At 35.0% G+C, this 19,986-nt stretch overlaps 1 protein-coding gene across 2 annotated transcripts in view; it reads left to right on the top strand.

The window, feature by feature from the left end:
• LOC122715063 (pikachurin-like) overlaps window positions 1–19,986 on the top strand; it is a 189,036-nt gene that overhangs the window by 48,396 nt on the left and 120,654 nt on the right. For both annotated transcript variants that reach the window (XM_043936974.1, XM_043936976.1), the window contains exon 3: window positions 5,984–6,100. In XM_043936974.1, coding sequence (XP_043792909.1) covers window positions 5,984–6,100 — 117 coding nt within the window. The remainder of the gene's footprint in view (window positions 1–5,983; window positions 6,101–19,986) is intronic.

Here is a 19,986-nt window from a genome sequence, read left to right as displayed (position 1 = left end):
TGTGCGGATTGATCCAGGACGAACTTTGACAGAGAGAGAATCGATAGACTATCTCGATTACGTAGAATCGAAATTTAGTAGATAGAAGATGGATATAGAAATCTGGGATACACGCGTGGAACACGATTAGATTTGAAGAAATAAAATTCCACACACAATCTTGAAACTTTACGATACTACACTTTTTATTGATGAATGATATTATTTTGAATTTTGAATTTATGTATAAAGTAACAAAGTAAGATTTGATAAAAACGCATTATATTAAAAAGAAAAAAAAGGGGGATATAACACTGTCGAATGAGAGGAGATTCTGCAGAGACATGTCAGAAGCAGAATTTAATCATTCCAGTGCAATGGACTTTAATTATTGTACGCGATCAAAAGCCTTTGATGCTTTTCAAAGGTTTCACCAAAGTATCCAGGAACTTGGTGGTTTCCAAAGATGTCTGAGGATATTACGATATCTGGGGACCTAGGAGATGCTAGGCTACCCCAAACATCTTAGGATGTTTTGAGGTATCGGGATATTTAGGATTATTCGAGGATATCCAAATCCTCGATTAAGGACAATTTAGACAGTTTAGTATCCGTGATATAACATGCAACAAGAAACTTTTGAAATTTCAAGAGGTATTGTCATTGAAATTTTCTTAAAGAATAAGACTTGCCTCCGGCTAGTCTCGCAGAAAAGCTCTCTCCCCTCAATTCCTCAACCTTTCCATCGAAGCCTTTACAGTCCCTGAAACCTTTCCAATGCTACGGAACTTTGCGCGCTATCTCGCAATTTGGTATCGTAAACTTGAATATTTTAATCCTTTCCTCAATCAAGTTATCATCTTATCCGGATTATGCGACATTTTCGTGTCAAATTTTTTTATCTATTCTGATATAATAGAATTTATTTCAAAAAAATTCTTTGAAACTCTTCTTGCTTCCTAATCTTTATTTCACGCACTTGGAAATCGTTTAATCGCGAGTATAAATATCTTTTACAATTATAGAGACTCTGTGATTTAAATGATAATCAATATCTTCGAAATACGAGTCTAAGAAAAAAAAAAAAAAAAAGAAAAGAAGCATACGATGAAACTTCGTCTTTTCGTAATTAAATATGATGTCTCTGAGTGCTCGTACCATTTTATAGCATCTGAAAAGAATTGAAAGAAGTGGCACTTCTAAATCCTAGGGTTCCAAGCAAATTTAGTTCGCGGTAATATTTTAATATAAGCGATACGATACAAAGTACGCTACTCCGTGAGAATATAAAGAATTATTGGATCCCATTAGTTCTTTTTATTTCTCATCGTTCCATCAGTTTCTTTTATCAGTAATTTTTCATCATAATTAAAAAAACGTTCCATTAATGACTATATATTTGAGAATACACGATCAATTAATTGATAATAATTATTTTTTCTAAACAAAATATAATTGTTAATCAGTTAGATTGTTATTCTTTGTAAATAAACATAATACGAACGATAAAATATTCTTATTGTTTTAAGTACATTAACCAATTGCAATAACTCAAAAACAGTGTCCTTTTTTACTTCTCGACTTTCAAAATTAGGTTAAATAATTTCTTTTTTTCAAATTACTTCTGTTATTCTTTCCATAAACTCAATCATCCTCGTAACTGACATTATACTCATTGCATAACTCCAACCTTTCAATTTTTCCTAAATAAAATAAAAATGTCAACTAGAAGAATTTTGCTAAAATTCCAAATCCCTCGTAAATTTAATAGATATAATCTACCTTAACTAGACCTCATTATCGTATTCCAATTTTTCAACCACCGCAACCATCCCATCACGTTAATTAACGTTGATTAATCTAACTTTTCCCAGATATTTCGAGAGTCAATTAGAAAAATTGACACGAATAAAATTGCAAATCTCTCTTTTAGTCTTATTCCTCTTCCACAAATTTGACCAAAATACAACCCCATCGTGTAACAGCCAACGTCGCTATAACTCCTCTCTCGTAACGTGCCACGCTCCTATTATCCATTTTCGTGTTTCCTAAAAAAAAAAAAAAAAGAAAAGAAAAAAACTACGTTTCCCAGTTTCCTGCAAAGACCTTCTCGAGGCGGAATGCGGGTCACGAATGCACACACGAGGGAGAGGGAGGGGGGGGGGGGAAAGTTTCGCGACGTTTACACGATATTTCTCACACGTGGGAATAATGGAAGCACTTGGCACGAGTGACGACGCAGCTGACGTTAATTATCCTAATGAATGAGAATCCCTCCACCTTCGTGACTAGCGCGAAATTGTCCCCGCGGAAGTAGAACTGGTTCACTTCCTTCGTCGACACAGTAAAATTCTCGAATCTATCGAAGGATAATGCATAATGATTACAATCTGTCTTCATCTAACTCTTCGTTATCGTCGATTATAATTTTTCGTTTGGAAAATTAAATTGGAAAAAGGATTCGTCAACATTCTCTTTAATGGATAATAATATTATAAATTTTGGAAGTAATTTTGCAATAATCATTGACCCAATTCTCTTCTTTAATTTGACGCAATTTTTATGTAAAAGATAATGTTACTCTGCCAATTGTAGAGATACTAATTTTGTGATTTATACGATTACAAAGCTCGTTGTGTGATTATTACACGCGAAGATAAGAGTAATACAAAAATTGAACGAATGAAACTCGATAAAATGTAAATATTCTTTATTTTCGATAAGAGTGAGTAGAAAATATTAATCAATTTACGAGGAACACGCGTTTACTTTTCATACATTACACACGAATCAACAATTTCCAATTATATCAAAGTAATAATAAAATTGTATAAAATTTCGTTCATGCATGCATAAACGTACAAAATTCGTAAGTTAAAACGTTTATCGGGAATACAATCTTCCTTCCAATGATCGTATCTCGTTGTTGTTTCCACTCTCTCGTTGTTGTTGCCATCCGGCCCAGTTTTCCCCACACTTCTCTGGACCTTGGCTGAATTCGAGGAGAGAGACAGATTTGGATTCGAGCAAGGGGAGGGGGAATAACGCGGCGATAGCCGAGCGAGTGGAAATGTTTGAACGCGTTGGAACAATGGGGAGAGGAGAAGAATGGCGCGTGACACGGAATTTAAGGGAGTAATCTCCGAAAATGTTGCCGCCGGTGCAAGGCGTAAAAGTAATCACATATTTTCTCCTCGCTTTTTCTTTTTTCCTTTTCTTTTTTTTTTTTTTTTTTTTTTTTTTTTTGTTAGGAAAATGAGGGTACGCACAACCTCTGCCTCGGTATCGTTTTTTGCCCTATGGCTTTTCTCTTGCAACGCACGACTTCTTAACGCGAGAATGCGATCCTCTTGGGTGGATTTTAATACGGAGCGTGAAGAGGATTAAAAAGTGGAAATGGGATAAACGTGTGTACGCGAGGGGTTGTTTTTTGTATTTTCTTTTTCTTTCTTTTTTTTTTTTTTTTGAAACAGTTTTGTGGTTAACGAACTTCTTGATGTTCGTTATGAAATTTTTTGTTGTTGAAATTTACGAATTCTATATTTTTTTTTTTTTGGAAAGAATTAGAAAGATAATGAAATTATTATATAGGTTGGAAATGTAAGTCTCGAATAAAACTTGAACTCTAGTTTCCTCTTCGTTGCGTGCTGCGTTTAATTAATTACATTAATTATTTTATCTCTTATCTACAAGTTTCATTATCGCAGAATAGAAATTCTTCTTTGATTAAATTGTTAAAGAGATGGGGAACTTGGAATTCTGTTATTTGGAATAAGACGGAACCTCGCCATTTCAGGCAAAAATCTTCGAAAGAACATTTGCATTCAAATCCTTTTGAATCTTTGTTCACAAACTTGATGTCAACTTAAACATTCGTAAATTATTTTCACGCGGAAACGTTCGAGTCGCAAGAACGTCGTGTCTCGATCTAACTTTCGATCTTCCTCATCGCGAATTTTGATTAATTAATCGAAAATAAATCGTCGACAATTTTCAAAATATCCATCCAAATTTTCGACACACGCGTATATATAATTTTTAATCAAGATCAATTTTAAATCATTTCCATAACTACGCTGTGCGTGGAAAGTTGTTGGCTTTATCGTTTTATTTATTATGCGAGCATAACGAAAGACGAAAGGTGGTAAATAACGAAAGTTATTTCAATGTAGGGGGGCCGTAAAAACGTGAAAGGGATGCGAGTGAAAGGGGGTTGACTCCGAGCCGGAGTTAGCGAATGATCCATTTTTCTTCACTTCGCGGATTTATGGCGCATTTACGTGGCCGAGACTTTTCGAATAAATCCACCCGGCCGGGGGATGATAATGGAGAACCGTGGACCATCCCTGATCCCGTGGAAACAATGTAAAAGCCCGGTAAAATCTTGTAAACAGAATTTCTGAAATTTCCTCGAATTACCAAAATTATAGGAAACTCGCAGAAATATTCGAATCCGTGCGATTTTGTTTTAACATCGAAGGGGGAATGTTGCAGGAATTTTAATTATTTAGAGAGAATCGCTACTGATTCCAATGAAATCCAGTGGTTCCTTGAAATTTCTTTATAACAAAATTATTATTTTAATATGAATTTGTTTAAAAACTGTTAATAAATAACGAATCTAATAATACGCATCTAAATTATATCCTTAAAAAAGATTATTCAAAAATATTCCGTAAAAACTAAAAATTACCAAAAATTTTACCAAAATCAAGGAACAAACTCGACCTCTTAAAAACTATCCTGAATTCAGAGGAGGGTTCCTAATAATCGAGCGGTCCATCTCGAATTTATTAAATCGCATAGCGTTACGGGGGAGGGGTTAAAGATAAATCTCGGCTATTTTCTCGGGGGCGGAGGAGGGGGAAAGCGCTTCATTTACCTTTGAATTATTCCGCGCCCCCGTCGAAACGCTTGCTCAGCGTCGCTCCCTCTTTCCGCCTCGCGCTTTAAAGATTTTCCACGATCGACGTTTCCAACCAACACCGGAATAATTCACACATCTCAACCGCCAACTTCCTGCAGGATTACAATTTCCTGGACGATCCTCCCGTATCCTCTTACCTCTCGCCAACCTCCTCGATCTTTATTCCCCTCCCAATTCTCAACCATCGTAGGATACGATGACCGTCTCCTCTCCTCAGTGGGGGGGGGGGGGGAGGGGAAGCTCCTCGATCAGGTGATCGTGAATTCTAGACTCGTCTTAAATTCAATTGGACGGATTCGTTGCACGAGAAATAGGATTAACGTGAACTGGATATGGGAGAGGGGTGGATGACATTGTTGAGGACGGAGTTGAGTTGCATTGTTTTTTCCCAAGCGAGAATTTTTTTAATGAACTTTTATTATCTTTCAACATGTGCGCTTTTGGATATTTTCAGTTTTATTCTTTTATTCCATTCTTCAAACGGTGGATTGAAATTTGTTGGAATTTGTGCAATTATCTTTCTTTGTTGTTCCACACGCTTCTCGCGTTTCATCTATTCGTATTGTACAATGTGTTACTGATAATTATAAGCATGATCGATATCTAATCTGGCGTTTGGACTTGTCTTTAAAATTTTTCCTCGTGGAGAATATTTTATCGTGAATTTAATGCAATTGCTCAAAGATTAGATCATTATCCTTCAATTTCTGTAATAGAATAAAGTCGAATTCAATTCTTTGATAATATCAATATTAAATAAAATATAATTCATTCATACATTCACAGTTAAAATTCTCCAACAAACGATATTGACATTACATCCCGCTTCGATCATTTCGATCTTCAAACAGAATCGCACGGTTTAATTTTCTAATTTCCAAGGAACGATCGCCTCATCTTTTCGAAACATTCAATCCATTCGCCGTTGAAAATAAAAAGAGAGTATAAATGCCCGAGAGATCTCCCTTTCGAATGTGGAACGTATCACGAGGGACCATGCACAATATATGTATCCTCTTTCGTTTCATCATCCCTCGTTTGTTTCACCCCGCATCTAACCGTCTTCTTGCATTCCAGGAAGATGCGGCCACGGGTCTCCCTGCGAGCAACTCTGCTACGAGCTTCACGATGGGATGTACGAGTGCGATTGCAAGGACGGGTACATCCTTCATAAAAATGGATACAGCTGCGCCGGTGAGTTCACCTTTTTATAAATCCATGCCATGTACTACTCCTGGATAGACGAATCTGCTTTCTTCGATTCGTCGAACCCTCCGTGAAATTGCTTCCAAGTGAAACTTGGATTTCAAAATCCGTATGGTGGAGCTCTCTAAATTGATTAAGTTCTGCGAATTTGTAAATATTTCATTTTATTTTTCTTAGAAATGTTGGTTAGAGATAAGTAGATCGATAATCGGTTTCTTTTTTTTTTTAAATATTCAATTATTCTCTAAAGTCGAACCAAAATTTTGAGATTACGAGTGATAATTCAACAGATAGAATAAAACTTCGTTTTTATTATACATCTTGATGAAAAATTGAAATTAACGAATAATTTCTCTTTCCTCTACTTTAGAATGAATGAAATTGATTCAATTATAATTGGTATAAATCTATGATTTATTCCACATATTTCTGAGCATTGACCAAAAAAAATTCCTGGTCGTTTTCTGATTAAATTTAATTGGTTAATACGTCCTGGCACTGCATCAACTTTAATACCTAATGATGAAACAATTCATGAGTGAATTACATCTGTTGATGATGTGATTAATCGTAAAGGAATTCTTATTGGAATTACTGTTTCTAAATTTCTAAATCATTTCTAAAAAAAAAAAAAAAAAATAAAATGAAATATTCACAACCGATTCGCAAAACTTAATCGATTATGGAGAGCTTCACCTTACAGATTTTGTATCCCATCCACGCCTCGAAATCTTACGCGATATAAGCATCGTCGTCCAGGAAAAAATTCCGTCATCCGAGCGAAAATCCTTCGAGATTTCCTTCGACGTAATCAGTGCTCGCGTGCCTCCACACTTCAGACTTCGTATCGCGTCCAAGAAAATTCGCGTCGCGACGCGAGGATGGATTTTTTCCTCCCCCTCCCGTATCAAGAGTCTCTCGACACCAGGGGACGGGGAGTAATAAGAGTATCGGGGAGAAAAGGGTCCATAAGATGGGGTGGGGAGTTCCGTTAGGGCGCGATAAACGCACGATTCGACGTTCAATTTGATCGCGAGCCCTGTTCCAGCTTTTTTTTTCCTCCGGCTTATCCCCGGAATTGAATCCTCGACAAAATCGTAGACAAAATCGTGTTCCTCCAGAGTCTTAGTCGAATCTCTTGTAAACGATTCATGATTTTTTTCCCGCGTATATATAAATTCGTTCTCTATTATTATCGTAATCGATGAAGGAGAAATTTTCGAAGCTATTATCGATCGTTTGTGTACACGCTTTTTAAAAGAATTCGTGCACTATTCCAAGTATTTTTCGTGTTGAAATTCGGGCGAATTCGGTGAATTGTTATAAATTTTTCGAATAATTCGGGTAACGAAGTTTTCGCGCTGCCAACTTTTCAAAGATCTTTCGAATCGCTTCCGGAAACTTCTGAATTCTTATATTAAAAATCTAATGAATTTTTTCGCGTCGCAAAGTTTTATGTATTGTTATATTTCACTCCCATCCGAAAGTTCGAAAGTTTGAATTTTTATGAATTTCAGAAGAAGAATTGCGAATCTAATGAGGTTTTCGTGTTCGCGAAGTCTGCTTCAAGAAAGAAAGAAAAATGTTTGTACGATAAAATTGCGAACATGGAGGAAATATTTTTATATTTATTTGTTTGAAGAATGGACGCACGAACAATGAACGCGTTAAAGTTCTAAAGAGATATACGAGCGAAGAGTATCTCGTACCGCGCTATAGCTTGTTCCACGTGGAACGTGTTTTTCGCCGGTGCAGAAGAAATTTAATGAAATGGGCGAAACGTGGAAATATCAAATTAAAAGTCGGTTTAATTAATGTAGTTTTAAAACGAGTAGTTTCCCACCCCGTACAACCGTTGCTTCGTCATAATTCGTTGTTCCCTTTGTGTATCAAAATGAACGTACCATCGATGTAAAAAATCTCTCCTGAAGAATATTCCTGATTTTCTAAAGATCGGTTTTATTTTCATATTTTTAATTCATTTTCCAATTTGACTCAGTTGCCTTATCGAAACAAGACATAATTATATATATTGAATTTGTAGATCACAATGTATTACATATCAATTTTTTCTTTCATTAAAATTGCAAGAAATAAAATTAATTTTATGTATTATTTTCTCAATGATTCGAAATATTCAAGTTTTAACGCGTTATAAAAAGTACTTCCAATTGAAAAAAAATTAATGAAAATTTGAGATTCCCATCGAAATTATTTCGTGGAAAAAATTTTTTAATAAAATCAAAATACGTAAATTTCCTTGTAAAATAAATATCTTCACGAATATTTCTGCGTACCTATATAGACGTATATGATACAGTAATATTCTACAAAAAAAGCGATTTCTATTTAACGAAAGCAAATTCCCGAAAACGTAAAATTATTGATTCGGACAGAACAATTTTCAATCGCCGATTATTCATCGATTCCCGAGCGCAACGAAAAACGTTTAACGCGACGATGAAGGGTAGAAATGTCTTCTCGGCAAAACCAGTTGAAAGCACGTACTCCGTAAACGTGCTGCAATAATTCACTCGTCTCGTCTCGTCGCGTTCCGTTTTGGTCAGGCTGCGACAAGAAAATTGCGGGGGTGAAGTTGCTTGGTTATTATTAATAATGAAAACTCGACTGTTCCAGCTTCGTTACGCGCGTCTTGTTGTCCAGGAACGATCCTTTCTCTCGAAGAAAATCGGAAATAAAGCTCGATCGAGCCGAGAATCGTTGTTTCGAAACAGGGAAAATTATGTTGTATGATGAAAAACTGACAAGATTTCGCGCAGCATAAGTCAATATCGTTTGATTTAATCTAACTTCTATTTAGTCTAACGAATTTTCTTTGGATAGAGTTACTGGTAAATTTATTTAATAAAATCAAGTCTGTTCGTAGTCCCTGAGATTCGTTGTTCGAAGGGTTTAATATTTAATTCCTTGTGTTCTTCAAGAGAATTTTATAAAGAATTCGATTAGGAACAGGTATTCACCATTTTTGGGAATTTAATTATTTGCTATTATCTTTTTGGAATTCTTGAGTTTCTTGAAGTAGATTTGTTGGTTTTTGGTACTTGATCGTTCGTGATCTTGAAGAATTACCTTTTCTAGGATCAAATATTTAAAATTTTCGAGAGTTAATTATTTAAAGTTGTTTACCACTGCTAGTCAACCCCCGTTTCGAATGAACTGTTGGAATATTATATTTCCGATATTATTTTATGTATATCGTGTGTTTCCCGTCACATTTAAATTTTCCATAAATGCATAAAAATCCCCGGCAGACATGTACGCACAATTTCCAACGGCGCAATTTCAATATTCTCCCTCTATTTATGCATATACTATTATGTATATATATATATCAAAATGTATATACAAATATATGGCGGTGATATAGAGAAGAAAACGCGAATCAAAAGCGGGAGAGGGAGGGGAGGAGGAAAGCAGGCTCGTTCGCGCGTAAATTGTGCACCGACGTGACACCAACCACGCCGTTTTGCAACCGTTTCAAAGATCAGGGAGCGTGCACTGTTGCGAACGTCGTTGATGCGGCTCTCGTCGTCGGCTGCCCGCAACTCGGCGGAAGTAGTTACACCCCGATGGCCCTGGGAGGAGAAGCGTGGTCGTCGGCCAGATCCTTGATGGAAAGGCCTGGTGCTCGTTCGAATCGAAAACGAACCGCACAAGTTCGAGGCGGGTTCAACAGTTTGGAAATAAGTAACCGAGTTTCTGCGCGGGGCCAAAGCACTGGATTGGATAATGTTTTCCCCGTTTCAAAACTGCGTATGCACGAAGACTGTGACGCATTGCGAGAAATATTGATTATGTAACGGAGAGTTGTCGAGATTATTCGAAAGGATGGATTTAGAGAAATTATATAGGGAAATTATATAGGGAAGTTTGAAGGAGAAACTTTTTCCGTGTCAGATGTTTTACGCAGTTTTTACATATGTATGAATGTGCCGACATTTGTTTATGAAAATTCGTGAATACGAGGGAAAAGGAAATAAGGGGGAATGTGCATAGAAATTTGTCTCGTTTTCTAAACTGCGAATATTTTGCATATTTTCATATCCACGAATGTAACGAATTAAAAAATAATGAAACGTTTTTTCGCTCGAATAACGAAACTTTCGAATATCGATAGTCTGCTAACATTCTACTTTCTTTCCACTTATACGCGTATTCATCCAGTTATTATTCCACGAAAAAAAAAAAAAAGAAAGAAAAAAGTGATTTGACTTTCTCTTCGTTCCAACTCTCACACAAGTATCGAATACATCAATCTCCACGAACGTTTCCGAAATTTACTTCCCTTTCTGCCTGTCATCCCTTCGAAAATTCCCTCGACTATCCCCTAGCTCGTCGGTGAAAACTCGTCACACGACGAGGAGCATTCCATCCGGACGATGGTGGAAAGATGGATCGCGTTTGTTGTAGGCGAGCGAAAAAAGGATAAGAGAGAGAGAGAGAGAAAGAAGGCATTCGAATCTGTCTTGTGCGGGGATGGAGAACTCGAGCGTCAAGCTTCTGACAAGGGATCGCCTCGGTTGTATGCATGTATAATACGTGTGCACACGCGAACGACCCCTTTTGCCCGCAAATCGACTCCGTTTTGCACGTTCATCGCGCCACGCTGGCCGGCACCCATTCAAATAACTGTGCATCAGGCTGCTTACACGCCGATACGGGACGCCATTGAAACTTACACGGAAAGATTATCGGAGAATCGTTTGTTCCGCGAGACGGGGCGCAATTTTATGGGCGAAAGTGACGATCGACTCCCTTCGATCGCAATTCGAAGTGTTAAATATTAGATCTAGGAATTATTTTTTTTTGTCACTTGTGTATTGGTTTATTTTTCTTTTTTTTTTATCGATGAATAGGGGAGATAAGTGAGTATCATTCGAGGAATTAATTAAGGGAGACGATTTGGAAAATAATTTTTACCCTTCTGTTTCTTTCAATGATTTTCCAATATTTCTAATTTTGTTTCGATAATTGCCAATATATAAATGCACGTTTCTGTTTGTTTTTAAAAGTTGAAGAAAAGTAGAGGGGATCTGTGTAATAATGAACGAAAGGAATTTTGGATAATCTTCAAAAATTTGGAAACTTGGAAATATAAGTCGAATATGTGTGCAAAAATACGAAATGGAGTTACTTACGTTGCTTAGAATAGTTTCAGCTTTACATTAAGTACTTTTTATTTCGTTTCTAATTCTTCCTTTTTTTTCTTTTTAATGTCATAAATATCCATAATGAAGCTAGTAGTTTGTCGCAGGAACCAAGCCAAGATGAGACTGTACGTACATAATCAATCATAATACAATGAAAAAATTACTTTATATTCTCTGACTTATCTTTTCTTGTAAAATCATCCCCTAAAGTATAGTTGGAATATATAATTCAATAATTTGAATATCTCTTCTCTACTATAGATAGCTTGTGAGACGAAGATATCACGTAACCCTATATGCATTAATCCATTCAAAAGTTCAAAAATTCTATTCAAATATTCTACTCGGAATAATAGCACCCTCGTTGACCTGTTTTTTTTTTTTTCACGTAAAATCATCCTTTTTGAACGATATTTCGTTCCAGTCACGAATTTGAATTTTTCATATCAGTATTCTCGATATGGAACGTTCATCTCGAAGAGAATAATTTGAATATTTTGAAAAGAAATTAGAAATTAGAAATTTTATCATTCGAAGAAAATGTTATTAAAAATATACGTTTGAAAATCAATCATATATATTCGACTAATTCTGAATGTAGAAATTATAATATCCATAATATTAGCCAAGTTTAAATTCTGATAAATTATATTTAATTTTCTTGAATATTCCATATTCCGTATTACAGATAATTTTATTATCCTTGTTTCTCGGCTTACATTAAACTATTCCAAGTACTCCTATTTATATTATATTATATTACTATGAATTATTGAATAGCTAATTATGCAAAAGTCTCTTCCATCGTCGCATTCAATTCCTTTCCAAATAAAACGTCCCACTTCCCCCACTTTTCCAACGCATTTAATTAATAAATTCTTAATAAAATAATCTATCTTCTCCTTCTCGTTCGCAACTCGAAAGAGACAATTCCACGTCACAAAATACCATCATTCTTTGAAAGACAGCTTCTCTGTCCAACAATTTTCTCTTTCCACTTTCTCAACGTAACGTAATTCCACACGAAACACCATCATCATTCTCGAAAACACACTTCCAACGATTTTTCCCTTCCACATTTTCCAATGGAAACAGTCGTTTCTCGATGCAATCCTTCAGGACCATCACTGTTCTAAACGGTTCTAAGCGGCGTATTAACGATTCGATTAATTCATTCGATTCGAGCCATTCGATTAATCCAGCCGATTCGAAGCTGGAAAAATGATGAATATCACAAGCACGACACCTGCTAATGAGTGCACGTTGTCCCGACGACGACGCAATCCCATGCAAGGCCACTTGACGCCAGTCGAAACGCATACAATGCACTTGATCCACGGGTATATATATATATTCTTTTTTCTCCATTTTTCCTCTCTTTTCCTCATCGTTTCTGTTCTTTCATTTAACGCCCCTGTTGGACCTCTATCGTGTCATTAATGTGTAATCCTAAGGGATGGAACAGGATATTTTTAGTCGAGGAGCTCGAAACTATGTGGATGAAAAGGGTGAATTAAAGGGTTGTAAATTCATATTTATTTTGAGATTTAATTGAAATTTGAATTTTTCATGAAATTTTCATTATTTTTTAATGAAACAGGGCAACGAGAAATTCGTTTAAGGAGACTCTGTTTGCTTGGAACGAGTTGAAGGATCGTTGTTCAGATTTTGAATATAAAATTTTTGAACTTTATGAAGAATGATATGGAGTAGGTTGATTTTTTTCAGGTATTTTTAAGGTTTTTGAGTGGGTTGAAACTAGAAATTCTTCGTATTTCGAACGTTATTCGGGTTGATTTTTAAATTTTCAAATTTGAATCAGGTCCAGAGAGGAGAATGTAAGAAAATGGAGGAAATTCATAGTTCGAAACGCCTGTAATGCAAAATTAAATTTTGGTAGAAAAATTTATGTACTTTTTCCAAGCAAACATTAAGACACGTTTCCATACGGAAAGGTTGGAAATTCATAATGAAATTGCCTGGATGTTCGAGTTACTGAAGTTGCGAAGCTTAAAAAGCACGACAAATGAGAACATTTTTAATTTCAAAAGATTGCGTGTAAAATTGAATTTTACAGAATAAAAAAACCTTCCTGCTTTTTTCACTCGATTCAAAATTTTTTTTCATCGATAAATCCTTTCTAAAAAAATTTCAATTAAATCTCAAAATTAATCTATCTCAAATACAAATATATTTCCTTTCATAAAAATGATTGAAATAAAAATTAGAAAAATCATATAGATGAACAAATTCTTACATTTTATCTTTTCATTTCGAAACAATTATTATTCGTCATCCTTGGCGAACAACATCGTCATAATAATATTTTCCACGTAAAAACCCGTCAAACTTGTTTTCACTTCTCGTAACACGTCTGCCATTTCTATTCTTCTTTTGTACCATGAATTGTTTGCGTAAGAAGCCTCCAACGAATGAATAAACTTTGTTCAGTAATCGAACAAAAGAATCTTGACGGATATATCAGTTTTCTCGAGCGAGTATCGTATGGAATATTGGAAAGGAAGCTCGACTCGCGAGCGAAAAACTGGCGAGAAAGGGGTGAGAAATTTATTTACTCGATACCATCTGCATTCGTGATAATCCAAATTCACGTGAAACTTTCTTGTAAAGCTTTTTATATAATATAGCAAGCATTTTTTTTTTTTATTTGCCGAATAATTCTGCGTTTGAAAATTGAGAAGATTTTAGATAAGATAGAATTGAGATAATTTTAAATTAAATTTTTGATCTGTTTTATTTTTGAGGAAAGAGAGATAATCTTCAAGTTTTTCTTAAATTTTTTTCTCAGTAGTTTTTTAATTTACTCAGTAGTGTTTATCACGTGATAATATTATTTTGCTTAAAACACTTCATCTTTAAAATATTTTTCCAAATCCATTTTTTCATTCGTCGATAATCATTCGTTACATTTAGATTATTAGATTTAAAATTTTATATAATAAATCGAGAAATTCTAGGTATTAACAATCTTCTCGAATCTTCGTGAATCGATTTCATTTTTTTTTTAATTCGCTTTATGCCCGATCCGATCCGATACGAACTTGTCAACGAGAAGCCGTTCGTTCCTCGGTTGAAAGTTATAGCAGAGCCTGGCCGCCCGATAAAATTACAGAATTTCAACTCGGAGAAGGCTCTTGTTGCGTCTTCCTTCGTCGATTTCGAATCTGAGCCAGCCTAGATTCAATTTCATCGAATCCTCGCAGAATTTCGTTTCGATAACGTCCCTTCTTTATATTGGAATCCAAAATAATACGACGAATCTCTTCGAGGCAGGCTCTTGATAGCTCCTTAATGGAAACACGGATCCCGTTAAATGGCTACTGTATGACAATGATGAGTCTGAATTAATATTATTCTCAATTTCCTCCAAGTTTGTTCCACGATTAAACACTGCCTTCCGTTCATTTTGTCTGCTGTTAGGGAAATGCAAGCAACGATAACGTTTTTATAATGAAACGATCCATCCAATGTGCTGAATATAATTAATTACGCGCGATATATTGTTTATACATTATTTGGAAAATGTTGTTTTTATACGTGTAATTGAAAGATTCAGGAATTCAATTTCTTTTCTTGCGTTCAATTTTTCGTGATTAAATATAAACGAAAGCTTTTCCATTTCATCGATTCGAACCTATAATAAATATGAAGAAAATTTATTCTAGATTAATTCTTTAAATTGATTGGATAATTAATGGATTATTTTATTATTTTAACGAAACGTTCAACTTTGTACAACAGAAAATGATTAATCATTGAAATTCTTCACCTTTTCTTTAACCAATCGAACACTGTCCCATCAAGTAATCGATTATTATTAATGTTTCGATAATCACTTCGATTCATCCGTTCGTTCCATATTCACGAGGAAAGGTATCGATAGATTTCCCTCAAGTGAAATTTCGATCCGTGGAAACAAGGAGCTTCCCATGAATCGATCCAGATTAAACTACATCCAACGAAATTATTGGATTCGTAACCGTGCTGCTGGCTTCCGTTTCCTAGATACTGTTGCAAAATTATGCCCATGGGTTGCAGGTGATAAAGAGGCCGGATCGTATCCTGCCTCGGATCGAACATGCCTCTCGGCTTAACGGTTAAATTACTATCTCTCGAGGTGGTATGGTATACACGCATTACGATTCCTATTGGGGATGAAGAAGCTGGTGACAAAAAATTAATGATCCTTTTCTGTCGAGCAAATTTGCCTCGTTGATTGGATTAATTTTTCTTTAGAAAGAAGAATGCGAAAGCAAATGTTCTCTGTTCGCGTTTCGTAGGTTTGCTCCAATTTGATTGCTCGTTGGAGGGGTGGTTATCATAGAGTTGACGCTTCATTCTTAGTTTATTGTTCAGGGAAAAATAGAAATCGATCTTTTTCGAACTTGGTCGATCGAAATTTTTCTTCTTCTTCTTCTTCTTCTTCTTCTTCTTCTTCTTTTCCTGGAAAATGTAAGAGTTAGTTGAGGGAATTGAATTGTTTTAATTAATTAAAATTTAGGGAATTGGATTCTGAGAAGATATTAAGTTTGTGTATTATTATTATTTCGTATTCTCTAGATCAAATAAAGTGTTGGAACATAATTAGGGAAATTATATCCATTAACTTGAGATTTTCCCTGTTTAGAATTTAGCATTTTACATATCGTAATTTAATTTCATTAAATTACTTTCCAATATAAGAACAATTGAAGAAAATATTTACTTGTCAATTTATATAAAAGAAAGTTTCACAGAAATTAAACTCGTTGAAAGGCCAAGTCACCCTTAAATTTGCGACCAGAATGAATTGTGATCAGGATTAATGGAACGAGTTTCCACGAAACTTTCTTCAAACCTCATTCACACACACACAACACTTCTGATCATCCAAACATTTGAAAACAACAATTTTCAAAGTTGAAATAGAATCCGATCAAACTGAATCAGACATCGGGTATTTAATTAACAGAAAAAGGTTCTGTTGCTTTAATTAGTATTCCAAATGCCGACGGCGATAAGTTTGATCCAGTAGCTTCAACGAACGCCATTATACACACACACACACACACACATCTCCTCCTCTTTGATGTTCGATCTCACGTTTCACAAGCGTGCCCCCGCGTTTTTTCAATCGATCCTCCTCTTATTTTGTCTGGCCCCTTTCCACCTTCGCTTCATTTACCCTGACCTTCGACCCGGGACTCGATTAGTGGTTCATTAATCCTTCCATATCGCGACTTCTACGCGGATTCCTACCCCCTATCCTCCCCTCCTGTTTGCACCTTTGTCCGTGGAACGTGGCACGCGACGGCGTAATTAATTTTTCACCCTCCTCCTCCTTTTCCTCCGGCTCCTTTCGTCCGAACTGATGAAATTTTAATTGAAAGTCCAGCCGGAGGAGGAAACGGAAGTTCCCATCCATTGGCGTGTTGCGTTTTTATCCCTCGTTTTCTGGAAACGAAAATTTTGTTGGAGGATTGTATGAGGGGAGGGTATGGGGGGGGGCGTCGTTTGATCTTGGCCATGGTTAGGTTTTAATTAATATTCTATGTACCTCTGCCCGATGCTGAACGTATTTTCTCTCTCTACCTTTCTCTATTTTTACGTGCTTTGTCGCTTTTGTTGTCGAAATTGAAAATCGAGGCTTGGAGATTAGTTCATTGGCCGCGGGAGGCGTGAGAAAATTGGCTTTAGAATGAGTTTGAATATAAATCGTCGCGTGGAGGATGGAGTGTGTGTGTGTGTGTGTGTGTGTGTGTAATCTGGAAAAGAAAAATGTGTTTTAGTAAAAGCGTGTTTAGGAACGATAGCAATTGTAATTAAGTCTTTCGATAAGTGGATGCTTTGGACGATGCAATGAAAGTGAAGTTCGAGGAAGAAGAAATCGGGAAAAGTTTGATCTATTGATGAAGAAAATGTGTATATTTGAATCGAATATATAGAAATTGAAAATCGTAGGGAAGGAATGGACAATTTCGAGAAACGATAATTTTTTTTTTCTTTATTTCCTCTCTCATGGATTGCTTATATCGATCGTTAGACAGTTGCCTTTCCTCGACGACAGGCAATATCGATAAAAGACAATCGTGCATAGAGCGTAAAATGTTTCTGATTGAGAGTGGAAAAATAAATGTTTCGCAGCGAAGTTATTTGGGATACAGTTTTGTAGCAATGCGTTGATTGATTTCGAGTTTCGAGAATTGTGAATTGAAGCGTTTGCTGAAATTCGAGAATGAAGTGCTACAGAACGAAATACAGTGTATTTGATATATATAACGGAATCTGCAATGTGAAGCAATTCGAACGTGTTAGCGTGTGTTTTTCAAAAAAAAAAAAAAAAAAAAAAAAAAAAAANATCAATCGCGCGTTTAAAAAAACACGCGAAAAATTTTTCGATATAGTATTTTCGAAATAAGGATTAAAAAGATCCGTAGAAGGGAATCGTATTTTAACAATTAAAGTACAGGCGAATATTTGTCTGGTTATATTGTATAATTCTACGTCTTTGATTATGATACGCAATTAGAACGAGATCCTCGAGATCTTGAATAGAACGTTATCTGTATAATGTAGATGTAGACCGATACCTCTCTTGGAAAGTTTCCTAGAGCGGTGTTGGATATATACGCAAGGATATTAGTACTCCAATTAAGATTTCTCCGGAGATATCTTTCTTATTAAACTTTCTTGTTTATATAAGTTCGCGACGAATCAGAAAAGATTTCAATTTTAATAGATTCAATTATAACCGCTTTCATAATAATAATAATTATTATTAAATTACATTGAAATTATATATTTTAGAAAAATTGAAAAATATTTTTGTTATTTTTTGATAATTTTCTCGATAGGATCAAAACGCTACGAGTTTCGTAATTTTAAAATTACTATCATCATTGTTGAAAGTTATATATCGAAGAAAATCACATCGAAACAACATTTTCCAATTTCAATCTCATCCTGTGATATCGTCCTTAATATTTATATAATTTCAATTTCTATGATTTAATTTAAAATAGAAAGAATAGACTCGTTTTTAAAATTAAAAGACGCGTGTAATTTGATTAAATATTTTTGTCTAATTTGCATCTTTTATACTTTTATCAATTTTCCATTCCCCGATTCTACTTTCTTTTCCAACCATTCTTATCCAATTTCAGATGAAAAATCTTTAATTTTTAAGAGAAATTATTTTAAGAAGGCCTTATAATATTTTAAAAAAGTGGTAGCTAGGACTACTTTAATTAAGTACAATTCCATCATAAACTGTTCATCCATTTCTCAATACGATTCCTTCGTGAATACGAGAGGATATATTCTGGGAGCAATGTCGAGATATAATCTAGTACGTATCCATCGATTAAACAATTAGATCTAAAGGTCGAACGATAAATATTTGCCATAGCGGAAGCGGCAGTGTTTCGACCAGTAGTTGGCATTAATCACCCAGCAATATTTGCATAGCTTTAGCAACGGCGAAGGCGCGTTTCTGTCCCTCCCCGTCACTTTCATCCCTTAATGAAACGACACGATAAATTATGCAAAAGCAAACGGCGCAAACGAGAATCGAAATCGAATTATCCCTTTTGACTCTTTCCAAGCGATTCTAATTCTAAATTCTCACCCCTATTCATCTATTTCAGTTATCCGCTTAACTTTATTTAAATATTTATCTCTCCTCGTCTATTCTTCCTATTTTAAATTAAATCATAGGAATTTAAATTATTTAAATTAACGACGATATCACAGGATGAGATTGAAATTGGAAAATGTTGTTTCGATGTGATTTTCTTCGATATATAGCTTTCAACAAAGATAATAATTAGATTAACTAGTGATCCTAGGAATCGAAACAAAAAATTTCATCTGTTTCGAGCATTTCATTTATTTTTTTTTATTGGAAAATTCGATGATAACCGTGTCACGAATGGTAAGAAAATATTTTAACGAGTTTTTTTTTTTTGAAAAATAATGGGTCTTGATTTTTTTTTTTTTTTTTTTTACCAATAATGAGGAATAAATTTTACGTATTTCGAGACGTATCCGCAAATGAGAAATACCTACGATGGCGTTCATTTTTAATAACGAAATTGCGGCCAACCTGGGAATCCAGCTCAGTATGGGCATCATTTCTAAATCGATGCCGGCAATTGCATTCCAATCGGAATTGTCAGAGCATCTCGCATACCCGATCGATTACCAACATCCTCCCCGCGAAGTTTCAGAAATTTTTGAATATAATCGTCGCGCGACCGCCATGTCTTAACTATGTCGCGTGTTAATCCGAATATTTCTGCGTCTAGGAATTTTTTTTTCTTTGGCAAAAATTGACGAATGGAATAAAGAAAATTTGTCCCATCGAATATTTTTTTTTTTATTTTCTTTCTTCAATTCCTCTTTTTTCGTACACGTTTCGTTTCTTGTTGCTTTTAGTTCAATTTTTTTTTTTAACGATTATCTTACTCTAAGTTTCCTTTCGCTTCTTATTTCTTCGATTTTTTCTCCCCCATCTTTTAAACCGGTATTTTATTCTTCTATTTTTTAACAAGTTTCAGTTCTCTTTTTATTACTCCTTTTACTTTTTTACTCGATACATTAAATTCATTAGAGTTTCAATTACTTTTTTTTCTCTAGTGACTCTTTCTCAGTTTAATTTATGATTATTTTAGATTAGAAATTCTTGCTTAAAGTTATCAAAAT

This window comes from Apis laboriosa, unplaced genomic scaffold, assembly GCF_014066325.1.
Source record: "Apis laboriosa isolate Shangri-la unplaced genomic scaffold, ASM1406632v1 scaffold34_cov151, whole genome shotgun sequence".
Taxonomy (NCBI): domain Eukaryota; kingdom Metazoa; phylum Arthropoda; class Insecta; order Hymenoptera; family Apidae; genus Apis; species Apis laboriosa.
This window is presented reverse-complemented; position numbering and strand designations above follow the sequence as displayed.